The 16,376-nt window shown below is 53.2% G+C and overlaps 1 protein-coding gene across 3 annotated transcripts in view; it reads right to left on the bottom strand.

The window, feature by feature from the left end:
- The window catches only part of birc6 (baculoviral IAP repeat containing 6), a 143,109-nt gene that overhangs the window by 125,647 nt on the left and 1,086 nt on the right, over positions 1-16,376 (bottom strand). For all 3 annotated transcript variants that reach the window (XM_072436816.1, XM_072436817.1, XM_072436818.1), the window contains exons 2-9: positions 11,142-11,323; positions 8,970-9,107; positions 6,321-6,514; positions 5,381-5,492; positions 5,003-5,085; positions 4,344-4,569; positions 3,658-3,815; positions 1,615-1,673 (exon numbers count right to left, since the gene is read on the bottom strand). In XM_072436816.1, the coding sequence (XP_072292917.1) occupies positions 1,615-1,673; positions 3,658-3,815; positions 4,344-4,569; positions 5,003-5,085; positions 5,381-5,492; positions 6,321-6,514; positions 8,970-9,107; positions 11,142-11,323 (1,152 nt within the window). The remainder of the gene's footprint in view (positions 1-1,614; positions 1,674-3,657; positions 3,816-4,343; positions 4,570-5,002; positions 5,086-5,380; positions 5,493-6,320; positions 6,515-8,969; positions 9,108-11,141; positions 11,324-16,376) is intronic.

The following is a 16,376-nucleotide window of genomic DNA, read 5'->3' as shown; positions in this document are numbered from 1 at the left end:
GGAATCATCATCATCATCCTCACCATCATCATCCTCATCCTCATCACCATCCTCACCACCATCATCCTCATCACCATCCTCACCACCATCATCCTCATCATCCTCATCCTCCTCACCATCACAATCATCTTCTCATCACCATCATCATCATCATCCTCCTCCTCATCAGCACAACCACCACATCACAAACATCATCCTCCTCACAATCCTCACCATCATCATCATCATCACCATCGTCACAATCATCACAATCATCACCATCATCATCACCACCACCATCACCATCACAATCATCACAATCATCACCATCACAATCATCATCACCATCCTCACCATCATCACAATCCTCACCATCATCACAATCATCACCATCACAATCCTCACCACAATCACAATCATCATCACCATCATCATCACCATCATCATCACAATCATCATCATCATCCTCACCACAATCACCATCATCATCACCATCATCATCATCATCATCACAATCATCACCATCATCCTCACCACAATCACCATCATCATCACCATCATCATCACAATCATCATCATCATCCTCACCACAATCACCATCATCATCACCATCATCATCATCATCATCATCATCATCACAATCATCACCATCATCCTCACCACAATCACCATCATCATCACCATCATCATCATCATCATCACAATCATCATCATCATCCTCACCACAATCACCATCATCATCACCATCATCATCATCATCATCACAATCATCACCATCATCCTCACCACAATCACCATCATCATCACCATCATCATCATCATCATCATCATCATCATCATCACAATCATCACCATCATCCTCACCACAATCACCATCATCATCACCATCATCATCACAATCATCATCATCATCCTCACCACAATCACAATCATCATCATCATCCTCACCACAATCACCATCATCATCACCATCATCATCACAATCATCATCATCATCCTCACCACAATCACCATCACCATCATCATCACAATCATCATCATCATCCTCACCACAATCACAATCATCATCATCATCCTCACCACAATCACAATCATCATCATCATCCTCACCACAATCACAATCATCATCATCATCCTCACCACAATCACAATCATCATCACCATCATCATCACAATCATCATCATCATCCTCACCACAATCACAATCATCATCACCATCATCATCACAATCATCATCATCCTCACCACAATCACCATCATCATCACCATCATCATCACAATCATCATCACAATCATCACCAACCTCATCATCACAATCATCATCATCCTCACCATCCTCATCATCATCACCATCCTCATCATCACATTCATCCTCATCATCCTCACCATCCTCATCATCATCACCACCACCATCATCATCCTCACCATCCTCATCATCACCATCACCATCATCATCACCATCCCCATCCTCATCATCACATTCATCATCATCATCATCCTCACCATCACCATCCTCATGACGTTTAACGATGAAGAGTAAAAGTATTTCACAGATTTGAAAAAGAACATTTTTAAACTGCTCATTCAGATCATTTACTCGACTGTGAGAAAAGAGTCAAATAAGTTGATTTTTACCTGTGACAGACTCAGATCTGGAATGATCTTCACTGTCCGAGTCCTCCAGCTGGTCGTCACTGGCAACACATCAAACAAGCTATTATACTGTCTCTGCAGAGGAGAAGGGGCAGAGGAGGAGGAGGAGGGGCAGAGGAGGAGGACGAGAGTCAGAGGAGGAGGGCGAGAGGCAGAGGAGGAGGACGAGAGTCAGAGGAGGAGGACGAGAGGCAGAGGAGGGCGAGAGGCAGAGGAGGAGGACGAGAGTCAGAGGAGGAGGACGAGAGTCAGAGGAGGAGGACGAGAGGCAGAGGAGGGCGAGAGGCAGAGGAGGAGGACGAGAGTCAGAGGAGGAGGACGAGAGGCAGAGGAGGAGGACGAGAGGCAGAGGAGGGCGAGAGGCAGAGGAGGAGGACGAGAGGCAGAGGAGGAGGACGAGAGGCAGAGGAGGGCGAGAGGCAGAGGAGGAGGACGAGAGTCAGAGGAGGACGAGAGGCAGAGGAGGGCGAGAGGCAGAGGAGGAGGACGAGAGGCAGAGGAGGGCGAGAGGCAGAGGAGGAGGACGAGAGGCAGAGGAGGGCGAGAGGCAGAGGAGGAGGACGAGAGTCAGAGGAGGAGGACGAGAGGCAGAGGAGGAGGACGAGAGGCAGAGGAGGGCGAGAGGCAGAGGAGGAGGACGAGAGGCAGAGGAGGGCGAGAGGCAGAGGAGGGCGAGAGGCAGAGGAGGAGGACGAGAGTCAGAGGAGGAGGACGAGAGGCAGAGGAGGAGGACGAGAGGCAGAGGAGGAGGACGAGAGTCAGAGGAGGAGGACGAGAGGCAGAGGAGGGCGAGAGGCAGAGGAGGAGGACGAGAGTCAGAGGAGGAGGACGAGAGGCAGAGGAGGGCGAGAGGCAGAGGAGGAGGACGAGAGTCAGAGGAGGAGGACGAGAGGCAGAGGAGGAGGACGAGAGGCAGAGGAGGAGGACGAGAGTCAGAGGAGGAGGACGAGAGTCAGAGGAGGAGGACGAGAGGCAGAGGAGGGCGAGAGGCAGAGGAGGAGGACGAGAGGCAGAGGAGGGCGAGAGGCAGAGGAGGAGGACGAGAGTCAGAGGAGGGCGAGAGGCAGAGGAGGAGGACGAGAGTCAGAGGAGGAGGACGAGAGTCAGAGGAGGAGGACGAGAGGCAGAGGAGGAGGACGAGAGGCAGAGGAGGAGGACGAGAGTCAGAGGAGGAGGACGAGAGGCAGAGGAGGGCGAGAGGCAGAGGAGGAGGACGAGAGTCAGAGGAGGAGGACGAGAGGCAGAGGAGGAGGACGAGAGGCAGAGGAGGGCGAGAGGCAGAGGAGGGCGAGAGGCAGAGGGCGAGGGCGAGAGGCAGAGGGCGAGGGCGAGGGCGAGAGGAGGAGGGCGAGGGGCAGAGGAGGAGGGCGAGGGGCAGAGGAGGAGGACGAGAGGCAGAGGAGGGCGAGAGGCAGAGGGCGAGGGCGAGAGGAGGAGGGCGAAGGGCAGAGGAGGAGGGCGAGGGGCAGAGGAGGAGGACGAGAGGCAGAGGAGGAGGACGAGAGGCAGAGGAGGAGGACGAGAGGCAGAGGAGGAGGACGAGAGGCAGAGGAGGGCGAGAGGCAGAGGGCGAGGGCGAGAGGAGGAGGGCGAGGGGCAGAGGAGGAGGGCGAGGGGCAGAGGAGGAGGGCGAAGGACAGAGGGCGAGGGGCAGAGGGCGAGGGGCAGAGGGCGAGGGGCAGAGGGCGAGGGGCAGGAGGAGGAGGGGCAGAGGAGGAGGGGCAGAGGAGGAGGGCGAGGGACAGAGGAGGAGGAGGAGGGCGAGAGGCAGAGGAGGAGGGCGAGAGGCAGAGGGCGAGGGGCAGAGGAGGGCGAGGGGGAGAGGAGGAGGGCGAGGGGCAGAGGAGGAGGGTGAGGGGCAGAGGAGGAGGGCGAGGGGCAGAGGAGGAGGGCGAGGGGCAGAGGAGGAGGGCGAGGGGCAGAGGAGGAGGGCGAGAGGCAGAGGGCGAGGGGCAGAGGAGGAGGGCGAGGGGCAGAGGAGGAGGGCGAGAGGCAGAGGGCGAGGGGCAGAGGGCGTGGCGTTACCTGTCGCCCTCGAGCTTGGGCAGGTCGGAGCAGGACGACTCCTCGAGCCAGGCCAGAGTGGGTCTCCTGGACTCACTGAGGCTCTGCTCGCCGCTGCAGACCAGCAGCTGGCGCACGATCACAGGGTCGTACGGGTTCAGGTCGAACTTAAGGTGAACCTGAGGACAACAGCAGAAGAACATGCATCATGAACATAGGCTTCTGTGGACGTGTCTGTGGCGCCCTCTGGTGGTCAGGAGGAGCATTAACCTGCAGCTCTGGAGAGTGTGGAGTATGTTCTATAATGTACCATATGTCGCTCACTCCGGAGCGCTCCACCTCCGGAGCGCTCCACCTCCGCAGCGCTCCACCCCCAGAGCTCCACCCCCAGAGCTCCACCTCCAGAGCTCCACCTCCAGAGCTCCACCTCCAGAGCTCCACCTCCAGAGCTCCACCTCCAGAGCTCCACCTCCAGAGCTCCACCTCCAGAGCTCCACCTCCAGAGCTCCACCCCCAGAGCTCCACCTCCAGAGCTCCACCTCCAGAGCTCCACCTCCAGAGCTCCACCCCCAGAGCTCCACCTCCAGAGCTCCACCTCCAGAGCTCCACCTCCAGAGCTCCACCTCCAGAGCTCCAGAGCCTGTTCTTTTATCCTTTATCTCCATCTTGATATATTTAAGTGGTTTGAACGTGCATAAAACAAATACCTTCATCATTTTGGACACGTCCCAGATGCAGACCTTGCCCCTCCTGGTGGCGGCGGCGAGGAACTGCGGGCAGGAGCCGAAGCCGTAGCAGGAGATCCTGTCGGAGAGGTCAGCGCTGTTGGGCAGCTGCGCCGGACTCGTGGCCAGAGTCACGGACAGAGGCACATTCTGAGTGTGTTCTCCTTTAACAAAGGGACAGTTTGGAGAGTGTCGCTCGTGCTCAGACCTGGAGAACACAAGGACACGGTCACTATGGTCACTATGGTCACTATGGTCACTATGGTCACTATGGTCACTATGGTCACTAGAGCCTGGCCTCCTGCTGGTGCCAGAGTCAGGACTAAACATGGACCGGGGCCTCCTGCTGGTGAAGGGCCTGTACTCTGCAGACTCGTGTGGTTATGTTTTGACACATATCATCAAAATGAAAGTGAAAAACACTAGACAAACATGAACCAAAACGTCGCTCCGCCCCGCTCGCACCCGCTCGGTTCTTTCAGCTGCCGTAAACTGGGACAAGACTGGTCTGACGGGTTTTGAGCAAAAGAGTTTGGTTGTTTAGCGCATTCAGACTTCTTTGTGCACATAAACACAGCTCGTCTGTGGGCTCCTAACAGTCCAAACACACTAAAACAGAACTAATCCTGAGTGGTTCTGACCAGGGCTCGTCTGTGGGCTCCCAGCACACCAAACACACGCTGCAGGTGAAGCACATCGCCCGATCGTCTCCCGTCGACGCCGGCTGAAACACAAACAGAGTTAGATTTCAGTTTTACGGGTCGCTTCTGCACGTGTGTATGTATATGTGTATATGTGTATGTATATGTGTATGTATATGTGTGTGTATATGTATATGTGTGTGTATATGTATGTGTATATGTGTGTGTATATGTATGTGTATATGTGTGTGTATATGTATATGTGTGTGTGTATATATATATATATATATATATATATATATATATATATATATATATATATATATATATATGGGGTTCTAGTATTATTGGTATTGCAGTATGAACATGTTTAAGAACCTGGTGGTAGAACCCGGCCTGGGCCATGGGGTCAGGCTGAGCCCATCTGTATCCAGCGTGAGGCCACGAGGTGAAAGTCTCTCTGCGATTGGCCTCGCTGTACATCAACGACCTGCCACACACAAGTATACAATATAACAGCAAAATACACAAGTATACAATATAACAGCAAAATACACAAGTATACAATATAACACAAATATAACACAAATATACACAAGATACAAAGATCCATAATTTAGGGACCTGAATAATACACATTAGCAACATGGCAGCGAGTACTGTGCGTAATCACAGACAGAAGTGGTTTGAAGTAAAGCGTTCACACGCCCCCCTCTTCCCCACAGACCCCTCATTCGCCCCACGGGACCCACCCCCCCTAAAAGTTCATAGAACGCTTTTGTAACAGGTTAGTTCAGTTTGTGCAGTTATTTGAACATTATTGTATGTTAGCATTAGCATTAGCATTAGCATTAGCACGTCTCCAGGTGTTTACACGGGACGTAACGCTCTGAACATGTGACTGGGATTATCACTCTGGAACTCTCTCTTCATCTTCATCATTTTAACGAGACTCGGCTAATTCTCCATAAGAATGAACGGAACAGGAAGTGGAGCTCCGTGTTTTTAAGGCAACAGGAACTACTCGGTTTGTGAAAGGACCTGTTCAGTTCAAAACTCTTTCTGGTTCTTTCCAGATTTGCTGCCGTTTTCAGATTCAGGAATCTTCAGTAGATTCTGTTGTTGCTGCAACTGTTAGCATAGCTTTAGCTTGTTTGCTAACAGCAGGGGGAGAGAAAGGACACTTCAACTCAACACATGGACTCAGAAACATGTTATTTGAGCAGTTTTCTCGAGTTTCTTCCTTTTGATGTGAGGGAGCACGTTTCGATTAAAAGACGGCGATGTTGGTGTGCGTGTGCGGCGAGGAGCGACTGACCTGTCCACTGACCGCCCCGGGCCCACGCCCAGCTCCGGCCGAGCGCTGGACAGCAGGTAACTGAGTCTGTCCAGGATGGACGAGGCCACGGACAGCGCCGCCACGTTCTGGTTGATCTTCTTCAGCTCGTTCACCACGGCGCCGACCACGAGCTTCAGGACGTGATGAGGGAGGCGGAGGAGCACCGTCGCCCACTGCAGGAGGGGAGGAGAACAACACGCACAGGACTTAACGCTCACGAGCAGATGACCAGCACGAGAGGTCTTTAAGTGTTTTAGAGTGCGTTTAGTCCAGACAAACACCATTATTTTAATAGTTGTTTATTCAGATTGTACTTCCTGGTTGTAAATGAGCACGTCGCACTGGGCCGTTACCTGGCAACCACGTGACACACTCTTCTGAGGTCACACAGATGATCATTTCACATCGATATACACGAGAACACAATATTTATTCACTTTGATCAGTGCGAATATCTGTTGTTTGTCTGTTTTCTTTGCAATAACAGGAAAGTATTTCTCATATTTTTGGTGCAATCTTCACATTTCAGGCGTCGAGAGTCGAATACGAACAAATAGAACTCATCAAAAGAGATTAGCTCATTATTGAAGAGTTTTACAGCTCATTATTTTCACTATTACTTCACTATTACAGGGATTTTTGCCGTAATGTCGTTTCAGTTCTGTCGTTTATTGCTTATTTTTTTTGTCAAAGCCGGCGACTTAAACCAGCGTGAGACGAGACGGCGTGAGACGAGACGGCGTGAGACGAGACGGCGTGAGAATACAGAGTGGGCGCTTGAGTGGCGCCGCGGCGATCTGGACGGGGCATTCAGCAGCTTCTGGAGCCGGGCCAGGTTCAAGAGGCGAGCGGAATCTAAAGTAAACAGGCTCTGAAAGGACAAACCTGAAGCCACAGAGAGGACACTGGCTCAGGGGGACAAACGTGGAGGACACTGGCTCAGGGGGACAAACGTGGAGGACACTGGCTCAGGGGGACAAACGTGGAGGACACTGGCTCAGGGGGACAAACGTGGAGGACACTGGCTCAGGGGGACAAACGTGGAGGACACTGGCTCAGGGGGACAAACGTGGAGGACACTGGCTCAGGGGGACAAACGTGGAGTACACTGGCTCAGGGGGACAAACGTGGAGTACACTGGCTCAGGGGGACAAACGTGGAGGACACTGGCTCAGGGGGACAAACGTGGAGGACACTGGCTCAGGGGGACAAACGTGGAGGACACTGGCTCAGGGGGACAAACGTGGAGGACACTGGCTCAGGGGGACAAACGTGGAGGACACTGGCTCAGGGGGACAAACGTGGAGGACACTGGCTCAGGGGGACAAACGTGGAGGACACTGGCTCAGGGGGACAAACGTGGAGGACACTGGCTCACGGGGGACAAACGTGGAGGACACTGGCTCACGGGGGACAAACGTAGAGGACACTGGCTCAGGGGGACAAACGTGGAGGACACTGGCTCAGGGGGACAAAGGTGGAGGACACTGGCTCAGGGGGACAAACGTGGAGTACACTGGCTCAGGGGGACAAACGTGGAGGACACTGGCTCAGGGGGACAAACGTGGAGGACACTGGCTCAGGGGGACAAACGTGGAGGACACTGGCTCACGGGGGACAAACGTGGAGGACACTGGCTCACGGGGGACAAACGTGGAGGACACTGGCTCACGGGGGACAAACGTGGAGGACACTGGCTCAGGGGGACAAACGTAGAGGACACTGGCTCAGGGGGACAAACGTGGAGGACACTGGCTCAGAAAGACAAACGTGGAGGACACTGGCTCAGGGGGACAAACGTGGAGGACACTGGCTCAGGGGGACAAACGTGGAGGACACTGGCTCAGGGGGACAAACGTGGAGGACACTGGCTCAGGGGGACAAACGTGGAGGACACTGGCTCAGGGGGACAACCGTGGAGGACACTGGCTCAGGGGGACAAACGTGGAGGACATTGGCTCAGGGGGACAAACGTGGAGGACATTGGCTCAGGGGGACAAACGTGGAGGACACTGGCTCAGAGGGACAAACGTGGAGGACACTGGCTCAGAGGGACAAACGTGGAGGACACTGCCTCAGAGGGACAAACGTGGAGGACACTGGCTCAGAGGGACAAACGTGGAGGACACTGCCTCAGAGGGACAAACGTGGAGGACACTGCCTCAGAGGGACAAACGTGGAGGACACTGGCTCATGAGAGGGACAAACGTGGAGGACACTGGCTCATGAGAGGGACGAACATGGAGGACACTGGCTCATGAGGGACAAACGTGGAGGATTTGGTCTCCAAAGAGCGAAAACCACGAGCGCTAATGACGTGTACGGGTCGCGTTGGGTCGTAAATACGCCGTCACTAACGATCATTTGAATGTTGGACGGTCAAAGCGTTCTTTCTGCTGGACATTGGCACTTGAATAAAGGTCTTTGAGTGTGTAAAGTCCAGATAACGATTGTGACAATTAAACTACGATTACGTTTAGTTTTTAAGGTTGAAAAGTCAAGAATAATCATGAGATTGTGTGTTTTATGTGTTTTAGACAAACACCATCAGACTTTGCATATCGTGCGTTTGACTTTGCATTTTAATTCATTTTGATCATTTTCACTCTCTGATTGGCTGAGACTCACCTTTGCCACCTTGTGATTGGCTGCGGTCTCGTGGGAGGAGTTCTTGAGCCCTTCTTTGAGCTGGGCGATGAACAGGTCGTATCCCTCCGTGTTGGAGACGTCGATCTTCTCCTGACACGCCGAGAGCATCTGCTGCGCCTGGAAACCAAACCAGACCAAACCAGACCAAACGTTATCCCAGCACAAACATCGCCCCGGGAACATGTGACTGACCTCTGTGACGGGCAGCTCTACAGCGCCGCCCTCAGACCTGACCATGTGACCCGACCATGAGACCTGACCATGTGACCCGACCGTGTTACATGACCATGTGACCCGACCGTGTTACATGACCATGTGACCCGACCGTGTTACATGACCATGTGACCCGACCGTGTTACATGACCTTGAGACCCGACCGTGTTACATGACCATGTGACCCGACCGTGTTACATGACCTTGAGACCCGACCGTGTTACATGACCATGTGACCCGACCGTGTTACATGACCATGTGACCCGACCGTGTTACATGACCTTGAGACCCGACCGTGTTACATGACCATGTGACCCGACCGTGTTACATGACCATGTGACCCGACCGTGTTACATGACCATGTGACCCGACCGTGTTACATGACCTTGAGACCCGACCGTGTTACATGACCTTGAGACCCGACCGTGTTACATGACCTTGAGACCCGACCGTGTTACATGACCTTGAGACCCGACCGTGTTACATGACCTTGAGACCCGACCGTGTTACATGACCTTGAGACCCGACCGTGTTACATGACCTTGAGACCCGACCGTGTTACATGACCTTGAGACCCGACCGTGTTACATGACCTTGAGACCCGACCGTGTTACATGACCTTGAGACCCGACCGTGTTACATGACCTTGAGACCCGACCATGTTACATGACCTTGAGACCCGACCATGTTACATGACCTTGAGACCCGACCATGTTACATGACCTTGAGACCCGACCATGTTACATGACCATGTGACCCGACCATGTTACATGACCTTGAGACCCGACCATGTTACATGACCTTGAGACCCGACCATGTTACATGACCATGTGACCCGACCATGTTACATGACCATGTGACCCGACCATGTTACATGACCATGTGACCCGACCATGTTACATGACCATGTGACCCGACCATGTTACATGACCATGTGACCCGACCATGTTACATGACCATGTGACCCGACCATGTTACATGACCATGTGACCCGACCATGTTACATGACCATGTGACCCGACCATGTTACATGACCATGTGACCCGACCATGTTACATGACCATGTGACCCGACCATGTGACCCGACCTCTGTGACCTGACCTCTGTGACCTGACCTCTGTGACCTGACCTCTGTGACACAACCATGAGACCTGACCATGTGACACGACCATGTGACCCGACCATGTGACCCGACCATGTGACCCGACCATGTGACCCGACCATGTGACCCGACCATGTGACCCGACCATGTGACCCGACCATGTGACACAACCATGTGACCTGACCATGTGACCCGACCATGTGACCCGACCATGTGACCCGACCATGTGACACGACCATGTGACACGACCATGTGACACGACCATGTGACCTGACCATGTGACCTGACCATGTGACCTGACCATGTGACCCGACCATGTGACCCGGCCCTGTGACCTGACCTCTGTGACACGACCATGAGACACGACCATGTGACACGACCATGTGACACGACCATGTGACCTGACCATGTGACCTGACCATGTGACACGACCATGTGACCCGGCCCTGTGACCCGGCCCTGTGACCCGGCCCTGTGACCTGACCTCTGTGACACGACCATGTGACCCGACCATGTGACCCGACCATGTGACCCGACCATGTGACACGACCATGTGACCCGACCATGTGACCCGACCATGTGACCCGACCATGTGACACGACCATGTGACACGACCATGTGACACGACCATGTGACCTGACCATGTGACCCGACCATGTGACACGACCATGTGACACGACCATGTGACACGACCATGTGACCTGACCATGTGACCCGGCCCTGTGACCCGGCCCTGTGACCCGGCCCTGTGACCCGGCCCTGTGACCTGACCTCTGTGACACGACCATGAGACACGACCATGTGACACGACCATGTGACCTGACCATGTGACTGACCTCTGTGACGGGCAGCTCCAGTTGCACTTCATCCTCGGCTTTACAGACGGGCGTCTGCAGCGCCGTGTCCAGCAGCAGGATCCCGTTCAGGTCTTTGCGGCAGCCGACGGCGAAATCGTCCACGAACAGCACCTTGTCCACGGCCGGGACGTACTGGCACCGCACCCGCCCACCAGGGGTCGCTGCAGGGACACAAACGGTAGGTCAGCGTCGCGCAGGACACAGCGTGAACATTTCCCTCCAAAAACTACATTCAAACTTGGATTTATTGCTCGTTTCTAACAGAATAACGATAAAGTCATAAACTGGACTGAAGAGCAGCAACATCATGATTACACACGACATGAGTCTTTATGACACATGATGAGCAGAGTTTACATCTGTGTGAAGTCAAGACTTAATGTTGCAACTATTCTACGACGCTAGGCGGTTGAAGGTGACCCGGTCTGGGGGGGACGGGGGATGGCGGAGGAGAGTGGATCGGTGGTCGGGGACGTTCTGGACGGCGTGGAGGAGCAGCCTTTTCTGGCTACACGTGCCCGTCCGGGGGTTCTGGGGATGAGCGGCGGGATGGGGCTGAGGCTGTTGGTGTCTGGGGTGGGAGCGGAGTCTGTGGGGTGGTCGTGGGGCTTACGCGGGATGGCGAGTCCTTTGGGGAGTGAAATTCGGTGGCGTTGTCGGGGAGCCTGGCTTTGGCTGTGGGAGTGATCGGGAGTGCGGGTGTCCTTGGAGGTGGCTCGCTGCTGGTCGTGTGCAGGGACGCGGCTCGGCGGCGGAGGGCGATTGGAACTGGGCGTCTGGGTGGGGGGGGACATTCTTGTGTCTGGTGCTGGGGGAGGCACGGTCGGAGTAGGTGTCGTGGGTGTCCCTGCGGCGACGTCTGTGGATGGGGTTGGGGAGAATTTGGCTGGAGCTGCGGTGGTGGACGCTGGGCGGTTGAGGGTGGCCCGGTCTGGGGTGGGATGTGGCAGCTTGTCTGTGGTGGTGGCACTTTGGGGGGGGGGGGGCTGGGGGGGGGTGCCTGCCTAGTGGGGTGTTCGTTGGGTTTGTGTGCCATGGCGTTGGGCCGTGTGTTCCGCCGCCCCTGCGTTGCTTTAGGTGCCGGCGCTTTGGGCGTGTTGTGGCGGTGTGTGGAGGGAGGCGGGGATGTGGTGGATGTGCAGGAGATCACGAGTGTGGGAGGTGTGACGTGGGAGCGGAACTGGGGTGCTGTGGCTGTGGGGAGGAGCATGGCTCTGCCTGCGGGGGATGCGGGTTTAGCGGGGGAGCTGCTCAGGTGCATAGGGTGGGGGTCTCTCGGGGTATATCCTATGCGGATGCAGTCGGGAAGGTTTCCTGTCCTCGCCCAGTCTCGTAGACGCACGGCTACCAAGCAGCGACATCAGTGGAAATATTAAAGCCTATAGAATGAAACCTAAAGAATAAAGCTGTACGGCGGAAGCGACCGAACGTCAAAGAAGGAGAGGAAGATGAAGAGTCTCCCTGGAATAAAGCCGGTCGGTCTCTGAAACAACAACAACTATTCTAGTCACAAAGACATATCATGACCTCATGGGCTTTGTAACACCAAAGCAATGGGAGGAGTACTTTTACGGACTACGACAGAGTCTGAGGACTACGAAAAGTCTGAGGAATAAAGTCTGGCGGTAATGCAACAATTGGATGCCAACCGCCATAAAACAACAACAACAACAACAACAACAACATGTTGCTTCTATAATAGTCACGATTGTTATTTACAGTGATAAATCCAATAATCGAGACGTCAGTCACAACAGCAACAACAACAACAACAACAACAACAACAGAAACAACAACTGAAACTACAGAAACAACAACTGAAACTACAGAAACAACAACAGAAACAGAAACAACAACAACATAAACAAAAACACAAACAACAGCAACAGAGTGAGAAGTGAAAGTGTTCGTGACGTTCTGGCCTCGTTTGTCAGACGTCAGAGCAGCTAAAGAAAAGTCCAAACACAACAACGTCAACACAAGCGTCCAACAACGTGCGCGACAACAAGACAACAACACGACGACAACAGAACAACACGACGACAACAGAACAACAAACTAGCTTCGGAGGGAACACGGAGGAAACACGGATGAAACACGGAAGGAACACGGAAGGAACACGGATGAAACACGGATGAAACACGGGTGAAACACGGAGGAAACACGGAAGGAACACGGAAGGAACACGGATGAAACACGGAACACAGAGGAAACACGGAAGGAACACGGAAGGAACACGGAAGGAACACGGAAGGAACACGGAGGAAACACGGAAGAAACACGGATGAAACACGGAAGGAACACGGAAGAAACACGGAAGAAACACGGAAGAAACACGGAAGAAACACGGAGGGAACCCGGAGGGAACACGGAGGGAACTTTCATCACATGTTTGGGTTAAACTTGACTCATTCACTCTGACCTCTAAACACTTTTTCTACAATATCGCTGGGTCAACATTTCTGTATTTGTCAAATTAAATCTAAACAGCTGGATTTTTCATTCATAAAAATATAATTATCTCTATTAAAATCAATAAACCATGTAAAATACAAACCACCTGATATCACTCGTGTATCCCAGAGGTTTTAATCTGACAAACGACCTTGATTTGTCCAGATTTTGAGATATTTTCTGAGGTTTGTTGTCCAGAATGTCAAATGTGGTCGTTTAAGTCATTCTATGTCACGCACAGAAGATGTCCTGGAGACGTCCGTTTCACAATCACAACACACTCTTCCCCTTTTTAACACATTCAATTCAATAAACTCCGCTTGTCTTGGATTCACTGTCCGGAGCTGGTCACGGTTAGTTTCCATTCTGAAGCAGAGAGTGGCCATTAGAGTCCAACACAAAGTGACAGGAGCGAGGCTAAGCTAGCGCGGTGCTAATGCTAATGCTAACAGCTAACCCACTGACAGTCAGACATTTCACGCTCCGCTGGCAAAAAACATTCCACAGCGTTTACTTTCGACCGTGACAAAAAAACACGCATATAATTCACTTTTTGTCGCGGTTCTTTGCGTGACAACACACGGGGGGCGCGCGGGTGTTTTGGGTGTAAACTGAGAAGGCCCAGGTGTAGCATTAGCGCTTCGTAGCATGCTAACTACTGTTGACATGAAGCTAATCAGGAAATAAGTTTAATTCTACTCAAATATCGGCAATGAGACAAGTGAAATCTATGTCTTCATACGAGTTGTGTTGTCAGGATTTCATAACTATTAATGTCACATAATAGTTCAAGCAACAACACGGCTCCAAATGCTATGCTACATTTATGGTGTTTTCATGGTAAACGTGGATGTGACGGCGCAAAACTGAAAGTGCGATCCACAGGTGCCGCGGGACACTCGTGTCCACCTGCGGGACACTGGCGGGACAATCGTGTCCACCTGCGGGACGGACACTCGCTGCGGGACACTCGTGTCCACCTGCGGCGGGACACTAGCTGCGGGACACTCGTGTCCACCTGTGCTGCGGGACAGTCACCGGTTTGAGAAGCTCATAACACCGGGAATGCGCATGTTTGAAGGCCGAGGACAACCCCCCTGATATAGTCCCCCCTGATATAGTCCCCCCTGATATAGTCCCCCCTGATATAGTCCCCCCTGATATAGTCCACGTTTAGACCTAATTTATACCTGTCCAAGTCAAGTCCTGGTCTTCAGCTGGTTTATCTCTAGTTTAGATCTAATTGCATCAAGTTTATAAAGTGACAACTTTTATATTGTTTGGTGCTGAATCACGTTCCGGCCACAGTCCCTGTAACGGCTACAGTCCCTGTAACGGCTACAGTCCCTATTACGGCTACAGTCCCTATTACGGCTACAGTCCCTGTAACAGTTACAGTCCCTATAACAGCCACAGTCCCTGTAACAGCCACAGTCCCTGTAACAGCCACAGTCCCTGTAACAGCCACAGTCCCTGTAACAGCCACAGTCCCTATAACAGCCACAGTCCCTATAACAGTCCCTGTAACGGCCACAGTCCCTGTAACGGCCACAGTCCCTGTAACGGCCACAGTCCCTGTAACGGCCACAGTCCCTGTAACGGCCACAGTCCCTGTAACGGCCACAGTCCCTGTAACGGCCACAGTCCCTGTAACGGCCACAGTCCCTGTAACGGCTACAGTCCCTATTACGGCTACAGTCCCTATTACGGCTACAGTCCCTGTAACGGCTACAGTCCCTGTAACAGCCACAGTCCCTGTAACAGCCACAGTCCCTGTAACAGCCACAGTCCCTGTAACAGCCACAGTCCCTATAACAGCTACAGTCCCTATAACAGCTACAGTCCCTATAACAGCTACAGTCCCTATAACAGCTACAGTCCCTGTAACAGCCACAGTCCCTATAACAGTCCCTGTAACGGCCACAGTCCCTGTAACGGCCACAGTCCCTGTAACGGCCACAGTCCCTGTAACGGCTACAGTCCCTGTAACGGCCACAGTCCCTGTAACGGCCACAGTCCCTGTAACAGCCACAGTCCCTATAACAGTCCCTGTAACGGCCACAGTCCCTGTAACGGCCACAGTCCCTGTAACGGCCACAGTCCCTGTAACGGCTACAGTCCCTGTAACGGCCACAGTCCCTGTAACGGCCACAGTCCCTGTAACGGCCACAGTCCCTGTAACGGCCACAGTCCCTGTAACGGCTACAGTCCCTGTAACGGCTACAGTCCCTATTACGGCTACAGTCCCTATTACGGCTACAGTCCCTGTAACAGTTACAGTCCCTATAACAGCCACAGTCCCTGTAACAGCCACAGTCCCTGTAACAGCCACAGTCCCTGTAACAGCCACAGTCCCTGTAACAGCCACAGTCCCTATAACAGTCCCTGTAACAGCCACAGTCCCTATAACAGCCACAGTCCCTATAACAGTCCCTGTAACGGCCACAGTCCCTGTAACGGCCACAGTCCCTGTAACGGCCACAGTCCCTGTAACGGCCACAGTCCCTGTAACGGCCACAGTCCCTGTAACGGCCACAGTCCCTGTAACGGCCACAGTCCCTGTAACGGCTACAGTCCCTATTACGGCTACAGTCCCTATTACGGCTACAGTCCCTGTAACGGCTACAGTCCCTGTAACAGCCACAGTCCCTGTAACAGCCACAGTCCCTGTAACAGCCACAGTCCCTGTAACAGCCACAGTCCCTGTAACAGCCACAGTCCCTATAACAGCTACAGTCCCTATAACAGCTACAGTCCCTA

The sequence above is a fragment of the Eucyclogobius newberryi genome, unplaced genomic scaffold, assembly GCF_026437365.1.
Source record: "Eucyclogobius newberryi isolate DKJ021-1_F unplaced genomic scaffold, fEucNew1.0.hap1 SCAF_8, whole genome shotgun sequence".
Lineage (NCBI taxonomy): Eukaryota > Metazoa > Chordata > Actinopteri > Gobiiformes > Gobiidae > Eucyclogobius > Eucyclogobius newberryi.
Note: the sequence above shows the minus strand (reverse complement) of the source record. Positions and strands in the feature narration are given on the sequence as shown.